The sequence below is a fragment of the Cadophora gregata genome (genome assembly GCF_030347475.1).
Source record: "Cadophora gregata isolate MNR1 chromosome Unknown scaffold_25, whole genome shotgun sequence".
NCBI lineage: Eukaryota > Fungi > Ascomycota > Leotiomycetes > Helotiales > Ploettnerulaceae > Cadophora > Cadophora gregata.
In genome coordinates, this window is record NW_026695948.1 from 1 (window position 1) to 21,051 (window position 21,051).

General features: G+C 47.3%; 7 protein-coding genes across 7 annotated transcripts; 4 read left to right on the top strand and 3 right to left on the bottom strand.

The window, feature by feature from the left end:
* Window positions 1–63: 63 nt before the first annotated feature.
* ONS95_008599 (uncharacterized protein) lies at window positions 64–618 on the top strand (the record flags this gene model as incomplete). The annotated part of the gene is made up of 1 exon (XM_058502159.1): window positions 64–618. One exon carries the CDS (start codon window positions 64–66, stop codon window positions 616–618), a length of 555 nt encoding a protein of 184 aa, XP_058349129.1.
* Window positions 619–795: 177 nt separating this feature from the next.
* Window positions 796–3,528, bottom strand: APE2_4 (Aminopeptidase 2 mitochondrial; the record flags this gene model as incomplete). Its single annotated transcript, XM_058502160.1, has 3 exons — window positions 796–909; window positions 969–1,316; window positions 1,384–3,528. 3 exons carry the CDS (start codon window positions 3,526–3,528, stop codon window positions 796–798), a joined length of 2,607 nt encoding a protein of 868 aa, XP_058349130.1.
* Window positions 3,529–4,070: 542 nt separating this feature from the next.
* ONS95_008601 (uncharacterized protein) lies at window positions 4,071–5,208 on the bottom strand (the record flags this gene model as incomplete). The annotated part of the gene is made up of 3 exons (XM_058502161.1): window positions 4,071–4,648; window positions 4,708–4,848; window positions 4,902–5,208. The coding sequence occupies 3 exons, from the start codon at window positions 5,206–5,208 to the stop codon at window positions 4,071–4,073; spliced, it is 1,026 nt and encodes a 341-aa protein (XP_058349131.1).
* A 1,050-nt stretch (window positions 5,209–6,258) lies between these two features.
* ONS95_008602 (uncharacterized protein) lies at window positions 6,259–6,897 on the top strand (the record flags this gene model as incomplete). Its single annotated transcript, XM_058502162.1, has 4 exons — window positions 6,259–6,337; window positions 6,408–6,630; window positions 6,685–6,765; window positions 6,816–6,897. The coding sequence occupies 4 exons, from the start codon at window positions 6,259–6,261 to the stop codon at window positions 6,895–6,897; spliced, it is 465 nt and encodes a 154-aa protein (XP_058349132.1).
* Window positions 6,898–8,631: 1,734 nt separating this feature from the next.
* On the top strand, window positions 8,632–9,685 carry ONS95_008603 (uncharacterized protein; the record flags this gene model as incomplete). Its single annotated transcript, XM_058502163.1, has 4 exons — window positions 8,632–8,902; window positions 8,958–9,196; window positions 9,248–9,370; window positions 9,425–9,685. 4 exons carry the CDS (start codon window positions 8,632–8,634, stop codon window positions 9,683–9,685), a joined length of 894 nt encoding a protein of 297 aa, XP_058349133.1.
* Window positions 9,686–11,712: 2,027 nt separating this feature from the next.
* Window positions 11,713–13,193, top strand: ONS95_008604 (uncharacterized protein; the record flags this gene model as incomplete). Its single annotated transcript, XM_058502164.1, has 4 exons — window positions 11,713–11,827; window positions 11,877–12,317; window positions 12,370–12,603; window positions 12,649–13,193. The coding sequence occupies 4 exons, from the start codon at window positions 11,713–11,715 to the stop codon at window positions 13,191–13,193; spliced, it is 1,335 nt and encodes a 444-aa protein (XP_058349134.1).
* A 4,895-nt stretch (window positions 13,194–18,088) lies between these two features.
* ONS95_008605 (uncharacterized protein) lies at window positions 18,089–19,722 on the bottom strand (the record flags this gene model as incomplete). Its single annotated transcript, XM_058502165.1, has 2 exons — window positions 18,089–18,157; window positions 18,262–19,722. 2 exons carry the CDS (start codon window positions 19,720–19,722, stop codon window positions 18,089–18,091), a joined length of 1,530 nt encoding a protein of 509 aa, XP_058349135.1.
* Between the last annotated feature and the right edge of the window lie 1,329 nt (window positions 19,723–21,051).

Below are 21,051 nucleotides of genomic sequence, written 5' to 3' on the forward strand. Positions count from 1 at the left end.
TCACCCCGAGGTAAGTTGTATGAACTCGTCTTGGTATTGGAACTGACCGGCAGCAGCGGTCTCATGATTCAAGATACTGCTCGTTTAATCGTTGCTCAGCTTCTCTTTTGTTTGGGTTCTTTCAACGTCGTTGGAGCAAGAGTCGGTAGTCAAGCTTCAGTACCGCATGAAGATATGGCTTCAGTCATCGCACTTCTAACACTCTGGTCGACACTAGGATCTTCAATTGGGTCAGCAGTGTCGTCGGCAATCTGGACGAATGAGATGTTAGATCAAATGTACATGGAGATGCCTGGAGTTGACGGTAAGACAGTTCGTACACTGTATGGGAATATCAAGAAGCTCCGTACCAGCTACGACTTTGATGACCCCGTCAGACAAGGAGCTATCCGAGCATATTCCTATGTTAATGGTCATATCGCAATTGCGGCTCTTGTTCTGTCGGCGATTCCACTGTTAGCTACCTTGTTCATGCCGAATTTCTATTTAGGCGAGCAGCAGAATGCTGTCACAAACACAGGCTTGGATGGAGAGAGGATTGAAGTACCAACCCGAGGTGGAGTTGTGGGAAGCTCGTTTTGGAAGAGGTTGACGGCGTTCTATCACAAGGAATCGTAGACAGGGCAAAATACAGCTAGGCCGCAATTCTTTGTAGCGATCACACTTCGAGGCGTTTCTTGTACCATACGTCCTGCGAGTACAGTTTCCTCTACTCGAGTAATGTTCAGCACAAAAAAGCCTTCAAATCTGCCGATTCTCTTAATGTCTTCCATGGATTCATGTATTCAAAACAAACTAAAATCCCTGCCCTGCTAGCCATCTTTCCACACCTGGATGATCTCGTTCAATCCATTTCATCCTCGCTTCAATTCCCGAAGTAGCTTCCTCGAAAGTCTTCTTAAACTTTTCCTAATTTTACAGTCAGCTTCACATTCCTGACAAATTAGCACCACCCCCATCAGACCTACCTCAACACCCAACGCAAAAGCCTTCACTTCTTCCAATTGCTCGGCTGTTGAGAGACTACCCGTGCAACTAGCAACATATCTACAAATGCCCACCCTATCCACTCTCCCAAAGTTATCCCACTTCTCCTTGAGCCATGTCCAGGAGGCATCAGCTCCAGCATAGTGCGTTTGCAGAGCGTTTAATAAGAACCACTTCTCTAGTCCGGAAAATGGCTCGCCTACTTGTGTCAGAAGCTTGAGTGTTTCTTGAACCAGCTCTGGGCTGTCTGCATAGCCAAGAGACACGAAAGCGTCGGTTCGCAATTCTGGATCTCTTGTGGTACGAGCGATTTTCAAGACAGATTTGTACTATGAGAGAGCACATCCACTTATCAGATTCGTTACATCGAGGTTTCAGCTGTGGACGTGTACTTACATGGTCATCGACGACAGCTTGAAACACGTGCTTCCGAATATTGGGGTTGAGCGCTTCTTCATTCCCAGATTTGAACTCGTTGAAGAGTTTCTCGGATCCAGCCTTGAGGTGCTCATACCGAATCCCCTCAGCATAAAACATCGCTTTTTCATTCTGAATATGAATCGGGTCTTTAGACCCAATCTTCCAAACGTCCTCAGGAGAATTGGCCAGGAAGAGATGTTTGTGGAAATTCTGCAGTCCTGTCCGAGTCTTAGGGGACGAGAATAGGAATGCTTGTCGGATCTTGCCAAGGACGAAGAAGATCTGTCTCCAGACGAGGAAGTGATGGTCCTTTGAGAAGCGGGACAGGAAGTTGAGAAGGTCGGCGGTTGTCATTGGGGTATTGAGACAGGATGAAATCAATGCGAAGGAATCGGAGATCAACCCTACCCAATCTTCTGAACCTAAATTGGATCTTGAAGTCTGCTTTTCAAACTCCTGGAATCGAGACAGTGGATAGGAGACCCGGTAAAGTCCAATCTGTCCCGCGTTGAGCTTGTAGGTTTCGAGATCTACTTGATATGTTCCCTTTCGCGAGGTCAACAAAACAGAGTCTTCTGATTGGCTTCCAGTGTTTGTCTGAAAGTTCAACGGAACGTGATAAATGTTCTTGTCTTCCTTGGGTGTGATCTCGATTGCTTGGAAGTACCGATGTTGCTCCAACGTGATCGTGCTTTTGGTGTCGTCTTCAGAAACCATGAGAATAGGATACCCAGCACATGCGGTCCATTCTTGCATAGTCCTGGCAACATCCTTTCCACTACCGGCAGCCAAAGCTACCCAGAGATCCTTAGTCTTAGCATTTCCAAAAGCATGCTCTTTCAAGTACCGTCTTACTCCATCCACAAAGACATCCATCCCCAAGAAGTTCGACAGCATTCTCAACAGAGCAGCGCCTTTCATGTACGTGATGTTATCAAAAAGCTCATGTATCCGATCGGGTGAAGCGGTGGGATTGTAAACTGGATGGGCCCCTGGTGTTGAATCAATATCCAGTGCTCCTTGATAAAATGCCATTGCCTCAGGATCTGGATCCGCAGCCACAAAGTGCAGCCAGTATTTCCATTCGGGAAACATCTTATCGACGACGGTGAAGCCAGCCCATTCGGCAAAGGCCTCATTGAGCCAGAGATCGTCCCACCAGCCCATAGTCACCAGGTTGCCAAACCATTGGTGAGCGAGCTCGTGGCAGAGCGTTTCAACAGCCATTTGCATGGACTTGGCGGCTGTGGTGTCGGGGTCGAGAAGAAGCCAGCGCTCACCGAAGACGATACAGCCCCAGTTCTCTAGTGCACCTGCGTCAGGGAGAGCAATCAAGTCTAGCTTGGGAAGAGGATATTCGAGGCCAAAGATGCGCTCGTAGTGGCCAAGAGCATTGGTAGCGATGCTCAACATGTTCGACGCATGCTTGATCTTTGCCCCCTTCACAGCATAGACCCTTACTCGGAACTTGAGCTTAGTCGACTCGATGAAATCAAAATCTCCAACAACGAAACATATCAGATAGGTCGGCGTTTTTGGCATGGTGCTGAAGGCGACCCGCTTCGAGATTTGTCCTTCGGATTCAGAATGCGTGACCTCGGACGAGCGAACGTCCATATTGCTCACGCATGTCAGATCTTGGTTGATAGTGATCGTGGAGGAGACTGTAGCTTTGAACTCGGGTTCATCGAAGCATGGAAAAACACAACGTGCCCCGACTGGCTCAAAGCTGGTCGAGTATGCCCGTTTCTTTTCACCTTTGGCATCTATGTAGCCCGTCCATGCAAAGCCTGGAGTCCTTCCATTCTCTTTGATGGTCCCATGGAAAGATTGGCGAACCGTCACTTTTGAGCCTGCTGTGAGGGGTTTTGATAGCGAAATTGTGATGGTCTGCTGTTCAATATTGTATTCTATTTCGGGAATCTGGACAATCTCGACTGGAGAGTACTCAATTTGGGTATTGGTGATCTTGAGTTCTCTCGCATGAAGAACGATGGATGACGTCTCTTCACAAGCATCGAGGTGAACGGAGACTGTGCCGTGAAAGGTTAAACCATCTAGATCTAAATTGAGATCTAGGTCGTAATGGCTTGGAACCACATTCTTGGGTAGACGTGCCATGGTCAACTGGAGTAACCAAAAGCAGAAGGTAAGAACTCGAATGGAAGCCAGAATGAGTTGTTAAACACGTCGCACAAAAACGGAGGGTGATTTGAAGAAACGAAAGCTTAGTCAGCTCATAAGGCTCCCCCACTTGTTCGAGCTTCCTAATGCGGTCCGGATGTACAGCATTTCCTTGCTAATGACAAGGTGTTGCTTATCATCGTTGACAGACAGTATATGAGTTTTCATTCCACAGTATACACAGTCAGCTTTTGAGTAATATGGATTCATATCTGCTTTACGTCATGATTTTCTCGATGTGTTCAGTTATACCTCGTAAATTCTTCTCGTGCATTATTGTCTGATACGTGCTGGAAAAAATAGAGCATAAAAGTAAATTCAAACTTCAAAGCTGAATTCCAAATGGCTAAAAGCGGGGGCTACAAAATCATAGCTCCGAAAGGCAATATCCACGTTCTCCCATCCATCCGTTTAGCAGCCGATCTACATTCTTGACATATAGCCGAAGTGATAACCTGCCCATTCCTTTCCCAATAGCATCACAACTCAAAAGCAGGGCAGTCTTTTGGTCTTGTGATGTCTGTCAACTTCTTCACATCTTGACCACCAACAGAGCCTGTGACCACAAGCTCATCAAGATGTGGTGGCATTGGCAGAAGCACAGCATCATCCGGCCGGACAATTTTCTCCCACTTAGCAGGCTCATCCTTTAACTCCACCTCCTCCTGCCAACGCATCAAGGCGTCAAAGTCCCGGCATAATTTCTTGGGACCAACATCTGGGAAGGGATTGTGCTGCGTGTGTCTCCAGTTATAGGTCAACATGTCCAGATCGGAGTTGCACATGATATTCTGACGCAGGATATCGATGCAGTGGTCAACATGTGACTCGAACATGACGGGAGGCTCGTAGTTGTAGACACTGCCCCAGTAGTAGTCGTAGTTCAGCACATTGGTTCTGCGAAGGGCGTCAAGACAATGCAACTGATGGAAAACGTCAATTTCCGACATGTAAGTGTCAGGGCCGTACCCCCATTCTGGCATGGTCTTGGCACACTCAGTTGCATTCTTGCCGATGTCTGTAACCTCTTGCTTTGTGAGAGCATGCATTCCGATATCTGTGTGTTTTTAGAGTTTTGAAAGTGCAAATGTTTTTGAATTCAGGGAAGTGACTTACGAGAGATGCGCTCCCACGCGGCATCAACCTCAGGGCTGGGTCGTCCTCGATAGATATGCTCTGGATTTCCAGGTTCTGGGAACAGAGAAGGATCAATCTTCTTCCAGATCATAGGAATGTCGATTTTGTCCATCACAGGGGCTAGGAGTCATTAGAGAAAGGGTTGTGATAAATGGATGAGGGTTATGACCTACAGTACGCAATTGGCTTTGTGTACGGACTTCCATGATCATTATGGCTGTGCATTGCCCAGGTCCCGAGCACGGCGCCATAGATACTAAGTCCATAGACCAACACAATAGTGACAATCCCTGCGGTATTGGCCGTGATGTACGGCAAGCGAGAACGGCGTGTTGTCTTCAGATAAGACATATCATAGCCTTCACTTTCCGCCTTCTCAGTACTCACGTCACTGAAGCGAGAGGAAAGATGTTCCTTCTCTTCATCATCAGTTACGGAGGAGTATGTGACTTTCTTCGCAAGCTTGGTTGGAAACCACATTGTTGAGTGATGGCTCAATATGGTGCAGATGGGAATGTGTGCTTTGTTGTTGAAAGGATCACCGAAAATATCTCCAAGTCTTGAATGTGTTTGGGAACTGGGATGAAGGCTGGGTTGGTTGTATTATAAAGCACTAGACTCGAATAGGATGGTGATAGATATCGGCATAAACGATGGCGACAGTTCTATTTTCTGCAAGCCTTATCGTCTGTGGCAAAGGAGCAATCTATTCTACACATGCTATCAACGTAAGGCAGAGACATGTCAAGTCCACGGCTGATCGGTAGATCAAATGCATTCCTGCAAGTGGGTCCGCTGCAACTTCCTCCGTTCTTGATCGTATGAGAATTGCATGAGAATTGACATAAGTGGATGTCAAACCACCTCCTGCCTTCTTTGGTCAGAAGTACATACATGAATATGTCTGTGCGAGTTTGCTACTGTCGTGGACTTTGTATGCATACGAGCTTACCGCTACTTTGTGTAAGTGTAACTCGATATCACGGTCGGCCGCTGCGATATCTTTCGGCCGACACAATCTAGATTGCATGGACAGGACACAACCAATCGAAGAGATCTGAGACGAGGATCGTACCATACATGGCCATGTTCAGGGAGCGCCACGTATGGGGCAAGGTGAATAACAACAGCATAGTTCAACGGATCTTGTGACATTTCACCTTGCAGCTGGCATTGCTGATTTTACACTGCCTATCGCGCAAGATTTAACTCGCTACTCTCGGCTCATTTCAAGGCGGAAGCTGTCCGCATTTCCCAATTAGGAAAGTCAGATTTCATATTGCCAGCTCCAACGCTAGTCTCTGTTCAACATGTCAATGTTGGATGCCCATTTTCGAGACATGGATACCCACTATTGCGGAGCGAGGATCGTAAAACTCCGAGTACCAGATACACATGCTGAGCGCTGATTTACTTATACTCTCCATCACTCTTCCTTTTTTGAAAGCAGTCAATCTGAACTTACTTCCTTGCTTCCAACTCACACTATCCTCTTCACCAATCAACAAGAACAATATTCGCACATTCATTATGAAGGTTCAAAACGTCTTCTTTCTGCTCGCTGCCCAGGCAATTGGGGGTGTTATGTCTGCTCCCATCGCTGCTTCAGGTAGGGCACCGCCCTGACTACTTTCAGAGACACCTATTGAACCGAGTTTCCACTGATGTATTTTCAATAGCCTCTACCTTACAGACCAAGGCTATCGAGAAGAAGGGAGTAGCGGAAGTTTGGGCCAATTGGAATCATCCCGGTGCATTGAAAACCGAAGTTCCGGCAGAGGAAGCTGAGAAGAGAGGTGTAGCTGAAGTGTGGGCAAATTGGAATCATCCCGGTGCATTGAAAACCGAGGTCCCGGCAGAGGAGGCCGAAAAGAGAGGTGTAGCTGAAGTCTGGGCCAACTGGTGAGCTGTTCACTCTCTTAATATACTATCTCATCAGCTCATTCTGAACTCTAGGAACCATCCTGGTGCATTGAAAACCGAGGTCCCGGCAGAAGAAGCCGAAAAGAGGGGTGTAGCTGAAGTCTGGGCCAACTGGTGAGATCTTCACTCGCTTCACTTAGTACATTGCTAATTTTGAACTCTAGGAATCATCCTGGTGCATTGAAGACCGAGGTTCCGTCAGAAGAAGCCGAGAAGAGAGGCCTTGCTGAAGCAAGGGCGAACTGAAACTGTCCTGCAGTTCAAAGACCGCGGATTTTGAGGATGTGGCTGAGTGACTGAGCATTGATCAGAAGAAGATTTGCTCTTTGGTAAATTTTTGTTGGAATTTGCTTGTTTTTCTTGAAGCGGGAGATATCGGAGGTATTGGGCGAGGAAGAGAGATCAATGGACTTTCAATATGACAAATGGAAACGACTTCATATTTACTCTACCTCATCCGCTTCAAAGTGACCGGAATCATGATTTCCAATGTCTACAGTTTCGAAACGAAACGATCGATTGAGTTCAACTCTTCGCTGATCTTGTCGGGGAATCTTTCTTTCAATTTTGAAGTGGGTAGCTTACACGTCAATTGTGGAGCGATTTTCAGCTCGCCTGGATGCTTGGCGACATGCGACGAAGTTTACAACCAAAGACAACTCTCCTTGGCATCTTGCTGTGCCTTTTCCAAGACAGTCCCCCAACCCTGCTCGTTTCCCAATCTCACGAAGCTCACAAGGGCCCTCACGTATCGACGTTGCATACGAATTGTTTTCACTTCACATGGAGACTGTGCCGCCTGCAAGAGGGGCTCGGCCCTTGGTCCCGCGTTGGATACTATTTCTTGAGTTGATGTGTTCTCCAACTCCCACGACCGTTGCGCTATTTCCCCGCCTTCTTGCACGGCCACCAAAAGAGTGGACTGGGATAGGATTCACTGCGTCTCATGCGTGCTCGTTATCTCTTACAAAAAACTTCAGCTGTCCTGCTTCTCCACATCGATTGCATGAACCCGATGAACAGGTGTAAAGTGGCCACGAGCACCTTAACTGTATGAAGTAGATAAGGTAATGGACCGTGGTCACGCGCGGCTTGATTGTATGAGCTTGAAAAATTGATGATGACTGGTCAAAAACAAGCTTAAATGCTGACACTGAAGTGATCCACCGCGGCAGCTTATTTGCATATACGAGGCATTAAAAGCTTGCAAGTGCCACGCAGCTAAGATTGCTGAATGGACCATTGCCATTACGTGCGATAGTCTTCTACTGTTGTAGCCCTTGCAGTTTGAGGAGCTACCATCTCAGATGATGGGTGGCACCTTGATGGTTGAACAATCATGTACTCTAGGGTAGCATTCGCTCGGCAGTACAAGAGCTAGTTTGATTCAGGATAGTATATCCTCGACTAGATAAGGCCAGCGAGAATTGAACGGTACCTCGTCTGACCTTCCTAAATCGACTTCGGAACATTGATTCCAAGTCGTCTTTAAGAACGTGGCTGTCGCGGCGGTCCACTGAAAACTAGCTGTAGTAGTGGCGGGTGAATCAATGGGGAACGCTTGGAAAGCGAGCTAGTACGGCACATGGCCTGGGCAAAACGGGCCGCCCCGCTGACAACGTCCACTGCCCAAAAGCAGTTAGCCTTGTTTACATCGTTACGCGAGAATGCAGAGTCAGCAAAGCGCAAAGCCCTAAGCTCTAAACTGCAGGTCACTTCAACGTATGCTATCGAGTCGGCCGAACCCTGGAATTTGTAGCAGGGCCTGCAGCTCGTGGGCATCCATTTCACCTAGTCTAAAGTTATGCCTGTCTTGATGTGCTGGTGTAACTTATTGCATGCATTGCACCTTCCCGACATTGTCCCCAATAATCAGCTTCACATTTCACTCACAGCAAGTCCAGACAGTCATATAGTTTTCTTTTGAAATTTGCATGCCTCTGCCTGAGAATTGTCGCCGTGACTTTATTTGAAACAACAATGGATCATTCAGAACTCGAACGAAATCTTCTCTCGGAGAAAGACATCTATGAACACTCTGATGCCGACTCGGAGATGTCTGGGCTGTCCTGGAATCCAAAGAACAACGGCTATGTCAATCGAATCAGAAACGGCATCGAGGATTTATTCAGTTCGAAAGGGCAAAGGATCCTCCTTCTCAGTTCCGCTCTTCTCAACACGATTCTCTTGATTGCCGTCCTGAGCTTCTCGAGGGCAGCACACAACGAATGGAACTGTCTGAGTCCTACCGGTATGTGTACTTCTATGATTGGAGTTCTGTTTAGGAATTGACTATGTCACTCAAGTTGGTCTTCTCCCAAATACACTCGAACGAACAATCAGCGATATGACGCCGTTCTCGCACCGAAGTGACAACAACAGTGCACGAGATGCGCTCTGGAATAGCATGGCGACTGATCGGGGTGTCGTGGCCGTGGATCAAGAGACAATCGCGAAGCAAGGCTTGACCGAGACAATCGTATTTCCTTGGGACCCTACCAAGCGAGTTTATATCGTGATTGCTTTCCATCAACTGCACTGCTTGGTAAGAACACGTTCATATTTGATTTTGAACTACTTGTTAATATAAGTACAGAAACTTCTCTACCAAACACTCACCAGTGCATATAAAGGAGAAGAGTTACAAAAGCCGGTGTATGAGCACTGTGTTCACTGCTTGGATCAACTACGACAAGATGCTGAGTGCAATGCGGACGATGTAGGAAGCCTCAAGCCACCTGTCTGGGGGATTGAAAGCTAACTGTGTATTCAGAATCTTTGGTATATTGGAGAAAAGAGCACGGGACAAAACCGCAAATGCAAAGACTTTTCCAAGCTTGACGAATGGGCCCTGGAACGCCATGCTTGCTACAATTTTGAACGGCCGATGAAACCTGGACCACTTGATGTTGAGGCTTTCACCAATTGTCGTGACAGCTCTCCGTATCTACCTATCATGAAGAATCATTTCGGGTATGGTGATGATTGGAAGGGAGATTACCCTGCACATGAAGGTCCGACCTTTGAGAATTAGAATTTGGGTGGTCAGATTGGGTTCAGGAAACTAGCAGAAGGAAGTCATTCCATTTGCTATCGTACTTGCATTCATGGTACGACGAAAAGGATGTTCTCGCAACTTGACACTTGTATTGAAGCGGCTCCACACAATTGATAGTACACATCGAAGGCGCTCACTTTCGAGTTTTTCAGGAATCTAATCAATGCACTTTACAATTTTAGAAGTATGACACCTTTAATTTCACGCCCATTTGCCACTTACTTGACGACAGCTCAGTAGATGAACATATGCTTGGCCTAAACTCTGCGAGTAACTCAACTCGCTTGCCACATCTTTGGCTCGGTCTTCAAACACCCGTGGCACGAATGTTTGCACGTGATCGTGACGACGGAATGCTACCGCGACTTGACCAGTTCATCCTGTCACCATGCAATGCAGCGTTCGTATCTGCAAACTTCCCCACACCGCTTGTATGGTCCTAGCTCAACCTGAATTATTGTAGAGTTGCTTACTTGTGCTTGAAGGACAGCGTGGTCGTCGGCCGACAGCTGCCTATCATGGGGTTGGACTACATAGACTCCACATCCAACTGTCGCGCTAAAAAGCTTGGTTTGTTTATATCCAATCAACCCATAGAGTAAGCCAGCTACCTTCCTCATCTATCACATTTGGTGTGATTGATGCCACCACGCCACCACAAGACATACTCCAAGACAACAATACGTGTTTCACGAATATTGTCATGAAGAAAGCCAGGCAGAGAAAGGTGGGATGAAAGCGGAAGAAGATTACGGCAAATGCAGGCCTCCACTCGCCAGTGCAGGCCATCTTGACCACAACCGTTTGTAATCATCCGGACAGTGAGTTGTTTTCTGTGCCAAGGCGTATTCGCTATCTATACTCAGCTTTATCTGACATACATATGAGTGGCCGCGTAAATTTGATCGGCCGACCCGCAAGTGGAGACCGCTCGATAATGCAGATGAGAAGAAACGATGATCTTTAGAGGCAATCAAGATAGACTAGCCGATGTTTATCGTGCGTAGGAAGTACTGGGCTGGACAGTCCTCGTGATTGCTGGCGTGATGATATGTTCAGGTCGAGAATGATTGCAGACTTCCTCGGCTGATTGACGATAAGATTCTGGTACATTGCGATCCCCTCGACCTAGATACCCTATTGTCTCGCAGAAAGCAACTGTGTGGTTGAGTTGAACCCGAGAATATGTTTCTTGTAAAAGCTTTATATTTTATCTGCTTCTTTTCCAGCCTCTCTGCCCTTCCCAAGACTGGAAGAAACTTTGCTCTGCACGAGAAACGAGAACCAGGTTCTCAAACTTGGACTACAATATCACGGGCTCATCCCTCCGAGATTCTTCTCGTCAAAATCGGCTTGGCACAAAGCAACCTACACCGGGCAGAAGAATACTTACTCGACATCTCAGATCCTAGATCAGCTAACTTCGGTACGTGCCTCAAAATTAGAGTTTGATTTTTGTACCTCTAATACTGATTGAATGAAATTTAGGCAAGCACTGGACTGCTGAGGAAGTTGCGAACACTTTTCAGCCGTCAAAAGAAAGTGTTGATGCGGTCGTGGAATGGCTTGTTGAATCCGGTATTAATGCTGAAAGACAAAATTTCTCGATAGGTATGGAAATATATCTGCCCCAGTGTTGTCCCACTAAGATTTCAGGAGCTCTGATGTCTCACCGGTTATCATCTCTCGCGCAAGCCTTTTTGAATCACATTTCCAACTTTATTGCTGAGTTCTGACTGAGGCAAAGGTCGAAATTGGATTTCGTTCAATGCCACTGTAAATGAAGTGGAGTTATTGTTCAACACAAAATATCATTACTTCAGGGATGAGACATTAAAGGGTTACCGCATCGCATGTGACGAATACTACCTACCAAAACACGTGCAAAGGCATGTTGATTTTGCAGTAAGTCACCGCATTATAAGCACACTTTGAACTGGAAGACTCATCTCAAGAAACAGATGCCAACAATCCAATTGGAAGGGATGCGGCCAATTGAGAACATGAATTTGGGCATCAGACCTTCTATCGTCGGTCTTACAGGTCTTGAGAATTGTTATGAACTCATTACTATTGAGTGTTTACGAACATTGTACCAGTTCACTGCGGGCAACACAAGTACGTGTCACCTTCGCCTCATATTCAGAAGTCGCTGACTCTGCAACAGGTGCACCTGGGAATGAAATCGGAATCCCTGCATTTGGCAGCTACCTCTACCCTCCAGATTTGGAACAATTCTTTGAGAACTACACCACGCAACCAATCCCCAAATCAGTCTTTCCGGAGTTCGTTTCTATTGATGGTGGTGAACGCTGGGACGATTCTTTCACGTTCGGCAGTGAAGCCACACTTGATGTCCAGGTTGCGTATTCCATGATCTACCCGCAGGGTGTGCGTCTTTATCAAGTTGGTGATGTCAATACGGCTTCCGATGGTACATTCAATACATTTCTGGATGCATTAGATGGTTCGTATTGCACGTATCTCGGTGGCGATGACCCCAACAACGATGCGGTGTATCCAGATCCAAAGGGGAAAGGCTACGATGGGCCCCTCCAGTGTGGTGGGGCCCCTCGAAGTAATGTTCTTTCTTTCTCGTACCTTCAAAGTACGTATGATGTTTGAAATCTCGGAGAGCTGAATACTAAAGTCCTGACCAGTCGAAGCGGCCCTTCCAGCTTCATACCAGACTCGGCAATGTCATGAATGGTTGAAACTTGGTTTGCAAGGCATAAGCGTGCTCTTTGCGAGTGGTGATTCTGGTGTTGCTAATCGCTTTGGGATGGGGAAGGACAACAGTTGCTTGAAGCCACCAGGTGAAGGATCGAACATTGATATCAATGGAACTGGATTTTCTCCTTCCTTCCCCTCGAATTGTCCTTGGGTGACTACAGGTAATTCTTTTCTACAACCCGTTTCGCAGCAAGCTAACGAACAAGTGGGCGCAACGTTTCTCAAAGACCATGATATCAAGAACGGCGAGGTGGCAGTCGCACTACCTTTCGCACCCAATCCTAAGCGAGACTATTACTCCGGTGGTGGATTCTCAAATGTTTTTTCACAGCCATCCTACCAAGCTGAGGCAGTCTCCAACTACCTTACCACATATCCCCCACCGTACGGAGAACACATCTTCAACAGAAGTGGTCGTGCATTTCCAGATGTTTCAGCAATCGGACTGAATGTATCGGTCGTTCTCGGGGGTGGGGTCACAGTCGCGGGTGGAACAAGCTCGTCGACGCCTATCTTCGCAAGCATCATCACTTTGCTTAATGAAGCTCGAATCGCTGTGGGAAAGAAACCCGTTGGATTCTTGAATCCAATTCTTTACGCCTTTCCTGAGGCATTCAATGACATCACGGAAGGTAGCAATCCGGGGTGTGGGACCAACGGCTTTCAAGCTCAGCCAGGGTGGGATCCGGTGACTGGGCTGGGAAGTCCGAATTATCCGATGCTTGAAAAGATATTCGTGAATCTACCTTGAACTATAGACTCAAATAGAATTTTATCAATAGATATACTTAGTGATGTGCCATAGAACAGCGCAAGGTTATACGTTACTTTCTTTAGCTTCTGTGCCGCCATCTCAACATCCTGTGCAGGATACCGCGTTTCAATTGTCATGCTGACAACTCCCCGTCCTCGTACCATAGTTCCTTGCACGAAATGGGGCATTTGTTTTTATTGGAGATACTCAGTTGAAAATACCCCAGTCGGTGGCAACCTGTTCAGGTACAAGTTCAGAGGAAGGCTAAAGTAGTCCAGAGCTCTTGAACTGTTCGCTAAGAGGACAAAATATTTCGACTAGTCTGCAAATTCCAGGATCTAAGTGACCTAAACTTGAGGAACGATCGAAGCGAAGCTCCTGAAAATTTATAGAGGAAATTCTTTGACCCGATGATTTTGTTATGGACATTAATGTGTGGACAGCTGTATATCGTTCTGCAGGGTTCCAGCTTCCGGAAGCGCACTATTTGATACTCGAGATCGCCTCGGTGAGAAGAGAAAGAAGATCTTGCATGGACCGTTCATCCAAGGCTAGATTGAAGAACTTGGCGTCCCAAATCCGAGACATTGCAGCGAGGTTGAATAGAGCGAGGCTGTTGAATATCGTATCTCCTGTTAAGTCGGATATCTCGGATACTTGTATGTAATCCTATGAGTCGGGCAATAGAATAGCATCTCTGTATTTCTTGTAGAAAGAAATGATTTCAGGGGCCAAAACTTCGATAGGGAACAGACGAGACTTGCTTGGTCGTGTTAAGAGAGCCTCGATGATGGTGATCCGATAAACGCGTATAAAGCACTTGACGTGAGCACCTATGTTGAAGAACTGGAGAGCCTCGAGGGTATCAGGCAGAGTAAGAACATTTTTCAGCCGCTTGCACGAAAGAAAAAGCATACGGCTGAGAAGGCAATTCTGGCTTATAGGGGATTGAAGATTTAGGTAAATTGGGTTCCACTTAAGCTACGATTATTAATAATAGGAATTCAACTCGAACTCTTCGGCTGACTAGGCTTTTCTATCTCTACTACTGTTACTTCGAGACTATTAGTGAAATCTTAGTACTTCTAATAATTTGAAGTATACTTTCTATTCGAATAAATATCTCTAATTCTGATATTATTAAGATAAAGTAGGCCTAGGCGTATTTGTAGGGCTAGGGTTTGAGGTTTGGGTTATATTTGTTTCTAACTTAGGGTTTGAGGTTTGGGTTATATTTGTTTCTAACTACGCTAGCTTGCGACGAGTGTTTTTATCTCTCTCTAATAGTCTTGAAATACAGAAGGACTATACTAATAATACAGAGGGTAAGAGCCTGAAGGTGTCAGGGGTACAGAAGGTAGAGTACTAAGACAGAAGGAGATAATACAGGGTAAGTGGAGTGTGTACCAAAGGGTAAGTAAAGTGTGTATCAGAGGGTAGGCGTAGTGTGTACCAAAGGGTAGGTAGAGTGTGTGCCAAAGGGTAGGTAAAGTGTGTACCAAAGGGTAGGTGTAGTGTGAGTCGCAGGGTAGGCGTAGTGTGTACCATAGGGTAGGCAGAGTATGTACCACAGGGTAGGTAGAGTGTGTACCAAAGGGTAGGTGTAGTGTGAGTCGCAGGGTAGGTAGAGTGTGTACCATAGGGTAGGCAGAGTATATACCACAGGGTGGGTAGAGTGTGTACCACAGGGTAGGTGTAGTGTGAGTCGCAGGGTAGGTAGAGTGCGTACCATAGGGTAGGTAGAGTGTGTACCAAAGGGTAGGTGTAGTGTGAGTCGCAGGGTAGGTAGAGTGTGTACCATAGGGTAGGCAGAGTATGTACCACAGGGTAGGTAGAGTGTGTACCAAAGGGTAGGTGTAGTGTGAGTCGCAGGGTAGGTAGAGTGTGTACTATAGGGTAGATAGAGTGTGTATCACAGGGTAGGTGAAGTGTGAGTTACTTAGGGTAGGTGAAGTGTGTGCCGTAGGGTAGGTGTCGTGTGTGCCGTAGGGTAGGTGTAGTGTGTGTTATAGGGTAGGTGTAGTGTGTGCTGTAGGGTAGGTATAGCGTGTGTTATAAGCTACCTACGTGCTAGGATCGAGGTTGCAGCGATTCCTCGAGCCTGAGTTAGGGTGCTAGCGATATACCCATCTAACCACTTAGCCCTAGAGTGCCCTAATAGGCCCTGTAGGGCCTTATAGGTCTTCGCTGTTTCGGCTTCCATTAGGCCTCCTGCCGAGAAGATCAGGGGGTGAAATACAGGGCCTAAGTCGCTGTATTTAAGCCGTTTAGCGTTTGCTGCCTCTGATAGCGTAGCATAGGCTTCTTCGCGTGCTGAATCCTTGTTGATTGCTACTATTTGAACGTCGTAATAGTGCCTAGAAGTACCTATAAGCACTGAAAAATCCGGTCGTTAGCTGTTTTCTAGGGCTATAGGCGTTCTAGCTGGCGTAGGCTCCGATTCCACTTTAAGGTCTTCCCGGCTAGAAAGGGTAGTAATAAATGCACGGGTAACCTGGTTATGGCGTATAATCCAGCGTCGTTCAGCACCTCTACAGGTGTCTTCGTGGCCTATTTGAGGGTAGGCTCCACAGGCGGTACAGGGCGAAATAGGGGGCTTTACAGGGAGTAAGAGCCTAGTCCGTAGTGCTTCGGTAACTGTAGAATCCGCTAAAAGGTGGTGTTTTTGCGTGGGCAGGGTTCTAAGCCAGTATCGTCCGAGGTAGCTAGCGTTCTCAAGCTTCGATTTTAGCGCTTGTTTTGATAGGGTAGGTAGAATCTTCTCTTCTAGGTCTTGGTTAACACTAGAGAAGACCTCTTGGGCTGTCGGTACAGGGCGTCCAGGGGGTTCCGGGTAGAGATTAGGGCATATAGCCACTAGAATCGATCGAGAGGCTTCCTTAGCTGCCCTATAGAGCCCTGGGGCTAATAAGGCGTGTATAGGGAGCCCTAAGCCTCCCTCTCTCACTGGAAGAGAGAGTAAAGCCTGGCGAATTAGGGTAGTCTTCTCCCCTGGCTCCCTAGCGATTAGGGCTTGTACAGCGTACTTGATTCGTAGGTCTGCTAACCTCCAGAGGTCTAGTAGGTCTTCCGAGTACAATTGGCGCTGTAAGTGTCGTAGGAGTAGGTGTATACTACCCCGTAGGAGTAGGGTAGCGTGTTGTTTAGGGAGGTCTCGTAGGGTATATAGCGCTGTAGCGAGAGTGTCGATTTTCCCCTGGAGGAACGTTCGGCGGTGTGCTACAGGGCCTATAAAGGTCCCTAAGGCCTTAAGTCCAGTGGTTTGTAACTGGGAAATAGGGCTTTCGGTGCTCTTTTGGCGGTTAAGAGCTACTGGAGAGTCCCTGAAGGCTTCTATAACTACAGGGAGTAGTGCTGTAGTTTCAGGGCTAAGGATATAGATATCGTCCAAATAAGCTATAATTGTAGCCTTCGGTAGGGTCTTTTGGAGGTGCTCTAGCAGGGGGCGGATCGCTAGAGAGAATAAGAGGGGGGCAATAGGGTCTCCTTGGCGTACTCCTTCAGCGCTTGCTAGCGTGTGGCCTTCGTTTGTTACTAGCACTGAAGGCTGGTTATAGGCCCATTTAGCGGTCCGATAGAGAGTAGGGGCGTATTTAGCGACTGCAGCTGCTATTGAGGTTCGTCCGATTCGGTTATAAGCGTTGATAAGGTCTAAGGAGGCGATTTGCTGAGTTTTTAGGGTATTTGGGCCGGTAATAGCGTCGTCAAGGAGGAAGATTATAGGCTCTACACCACCTGGGGTGCTAACGCCTAATTGGCAGGGTAGAAGCATAGACGGCTTGAAGGAGCTGATAAGGATCGCTTTTAGGGCTACCTTATAAATAAGGTCCCCTATAGCGATCGGTCGCACACCTCCGTCAGGCTTCTGAAGGCCTATAAGTCGGGAAGCACATAGGAGGTCGACCCCTGGAGCTGTACCCTGTCGAATCATATTCGCTAGGTGTGTAAGCGCTATAGTTACAGGGGAGTTTTCCGAATTTAGCGCTATATCAAGTAGCGGGCGGGTCCAGCCGCTGAGGCCAGGGGCTTTCTCTCTATTAATCGATCGAATAGCCTGTCGTATCGTTTCAGGGGTGATATTTTGCCCCGGGGAGGGGTTAGCGTTACTGAAGGGGTTATTATGCCCTATAGGGTGCTTCGAGTATAGCGTATTTAGCGTCTCTGGAGTGCTAGGAGCTAGAGGCGTAGGGTCGATTAGGGCTCTAGAGGCACGCCCTATATAGCCTTTTTCCAGAAGCTTAGTCGCTCTTTTGGCGGGGGAGTCGTTTGAGGGGGTAGGGGGTTCAGGGGGAGGTCCCTGAGTTTCAGGGATATCCGGTATAGTCGTAGGGTAGGCTTTCAGCGTTTTAGCGAGCTCTTCCTTCTGTAATCCTAGGCCGAGAACCCTGGGAAGCAGTAAAAAGTCCAGTAATTGCTTCTCTCTAGGCTGCCGTAAGAACGCTAAAGCCGCTCGATTAGCGGCCTCTGTAAATAGCGCTGCTTGCCTGGCGTGGAGACGTGTTTCAGGGACCTTAATAGTGCTATATCTCATGAGGGATTGCATATAAGGGTTTCTTAGCGCTGAGCTTATAGCGTTCAAGTGGTCTTTAGCGCTCTCGTCTAGGGGTGTAGGCGCTGAGGAAGCCTGTGGGTGTAGGGGTGTAGGTGCTGAGGTAGCCTGAGGCTGGGGGCAGTGGATCGATTGTTGTAATCCAAAGGGTAGCTCAGATGTGAGGGGGTCGGTAGGGCGTTTTAGTGTTGACGTTCTAGGGCGTTTAGGCGCTGAAGATGCTGTGCCTTGTGTTGATATAGGGCGTTTAGACGCTGTAGGCCCTATAGTACGGCCCTGGAGTGTTGGGTTACAGGGTAGGCTAGGTGTGGAGGTTTCGCAGGGTAGGTGAGTTGTGGTGTTTTTAGAGGGTAGGTGAGTTGTGGTAGTTTTGGAGGGTAGGTGTGTTGTAGGGGTTGTTGGGGGAGAAGAGCTTATTATTATAGGCTCTTTAGCGTGAGAGGGTGCTGAAGCTTGGGGAGCTTTAGGGGGTGGTTCTAGGGGTGAGTAGCTTCGGTTGCTTATAGGGGAGCCTACTCGTGATAGTCGAGGGAAGTAGGGGCTATCAGAGGGTAGGCTAGGTGTGGTAGGCGTCTTATCGGTAGGTGTAGTTGGTATAGGCGTTGAGATAGCGTCTTCAAAGCTAGGGGTAGGGGACGATGGCGCTGTAGAGGCACTATAAAGATCTTCGTCGGACGAGCTGTCTTTGATTATAGGCTCTATAGGCTGCGTAGGGCCTATCTTTTGGCGTGTCGTAGGGCGTTGAGCCCCTGGGGAGGGTGTTCTTGCAGGGCGTTTAGTGGACGGCTTCGGGGGTATATAGCCTGTAGCGACGATTTGGGCGTATGTAGGTGACGTAGAGCCTGTAGGCGTGGGGGGTCGAGAGCCTGGGAGGGAGTCTGGTTCAGGGCCTGTAGGGCCGTCGTACGCTGGGAGTATAGCGTCTACTTCCCCTGGAATCGAGTACCAAATACCCCGTGGGGTCTGAATCCTTCGGGTGCCTGTAGGGAGGTCGGGGCCTAGAGCCGTAGGGTACTTGGAGCCTGTAGGTACTGACGGTACAGGGGTCTTAGAGCCTGTAGGTGCTGAAGGTGCGGGGTACTTGGAGCCTGAAGGCGTAGGGTGCTTAGAGCCTGTAGGTGTTGAAGGTGCGGGGTACTTGGAGCCTGGAGCCGTAGGGTGCTTGGAGCCTGCAGGTGCTGAAGGTGCGGGGTACTTGGAGCCTGGAGCCGTAGGGTGCTTAGAGCCTGTAGGTGCTGAAGGTGCAGGGGTCTTGGAGCCTGCAGGTGCTGAAGGTGCGGGGTACTTGGAGCCTGGAGCCGTAGGGTGCTTAGAGCCTGTAGGTACTGAAGGTACAGGGGTCTTAGAGCCTGAAGCCGTAGGGTGCTTGGAGCCTGTAGGTGCTGAAGGCTTAGAGCCTAGAGGGGTGGCGGTAACTTGGGCGTAGGTAGGCGATTTAGGGCTATTTGGTGCTGAAGTTACAGGGGACGGAGAGCCTGTAAAGCCTGGGTAGATATCGAATGGGGGGCTTGGTAGGGGTGGAGGGGTACTGAGATTTCGGCTTGTAGGTGCTGGAGGCGACTTATACAGGCCTGTAGCCCCTGGAGCTGTAGGGTATTCAGAGCCTGAAAGGCCTAGAGAGGCTCTGGCCTTAGGGGTAGCGGCTCGAAAGGGTGCTAGTAGCTGAGGGAAATCGATTACAGGGTAGGGGGTGCCTATAGAATCGTCGATTTCAGCGTCTAAGGGTGCTGAGGCAGAGGGGGTAGTATGGATTCGGTGCTGCGTTGATACCCTAGAGCTACCGGTGATTCCGTGGATTTTAGCGCTATGAGTCTTAATCCCGTGGGCTCCTTTACACGCTGTAGCACAGGTAGGGCAGGGAACAAGGCCTATAGGCTGTAATTGAAGCTCTGTAAAGGAATCAGTAGGGTGTTTTTTACGAATATGATCGAGAATATCGATATATTCATTTTTACACGCGGGGCATTCGAACAGCATAGTAAAAGAGGGGTAGAGGGGTAATTGCGGGGTAAAGTGCGGGGTAAAAATCAGGGGAAATATGAAAACTTAGTGATTTATCAGTAGAATTGCGAGATAACTTATAAAAGTGATGATATCTCGAAAACTAGCCGGTAGAATCGATTTTTAGACGGTGGAAATTAATCCTTAGGTGCTGAAATAGGGGGGTAAGTGAAGAATAAACGGTAAAAAATCGGAGAGGGCGACGGTGAGGTAGGCGCTAGTAAGGTAGGCGCTGGTAAGGTAGATAGGAGAGGCCTAGGGTAAGGCTTAGGGCAGGGATAAGGTAAGTATAGGGTCGATAATAGTAAAGTAGTTGAGAGAGTGATAATTCAGAAGGATAAGGTGAGAAAGTAATAAGGTAAGAGAGTAATAGTTTAGAAAGATAAGGTAAGAGAGTAATAATAGTCGAGAGAGTGATAATCGTCGAGAGAGTGATGATAGTTAAGAGAGTGATGATAGTTAAGAGAGTGATGAAGAGTGAATAATCGAAAGGGAATAGCCTTCTATATAACCCTAAGTCTGACCCTAAGCTCGACCCTAAGCTCGGCCCTAAGCTCGACCCGAAGTCCGACCCTAACCCTTAAAATATTAATTTCAAAGTATCAGTTATAAGGTTTAATCTATTGATTTCAAAGTATTAGTTATAAGGTTTAATCTATTGATTTTAAAGCATCGGTTATAAGGTTTAATCTATTGATTTCAAAGTATTAGTTATAAGGTTTAATCTATTGATTTCAAAGTATTAGTTATAAGGTTTAATCTATTGATTTCAAAGCATCGGTTATAAGGTTCAAGTTTTGATTTCAAAGCTTCGGCTCTAATAAATTTTATTCACCTTAAGTATAGCCCTATCCTCTACCCTATCCTTCACCTTATCTCTTACCTTTACCTTTATCTTTATTCTTTTACCTTTGATTCTTCGATTATCCTTTGATTTTCAGCCTTATATCTAGCCCTATCCTCTACCCTATCCTTCACCCTATCCTTCACCCTATCCTTCACCCTATCCTTCACCCTATCCTTCACCTTATCCTTCACCCTAAGTAAGGTTAATATTACTACTGTAATATCCGCTGCGCTAGTAAATTACATAGTATCTATTAGATACTATGTATCTAATTAACCTTATCCTTAACCCTAAGTCTGACCCTAAGTGTGACCCTAAGTGTGACCCTAAGTGTGACCCTAAGTCTGACCCTAAGTCTGACCCTAAGTCTGAATATTATATTATATATAATACAAAGGGCTACGCCCTGCACGGCTTCGCCGTAAATTTGACGGTATAATAGGTATAATCGACCCTAA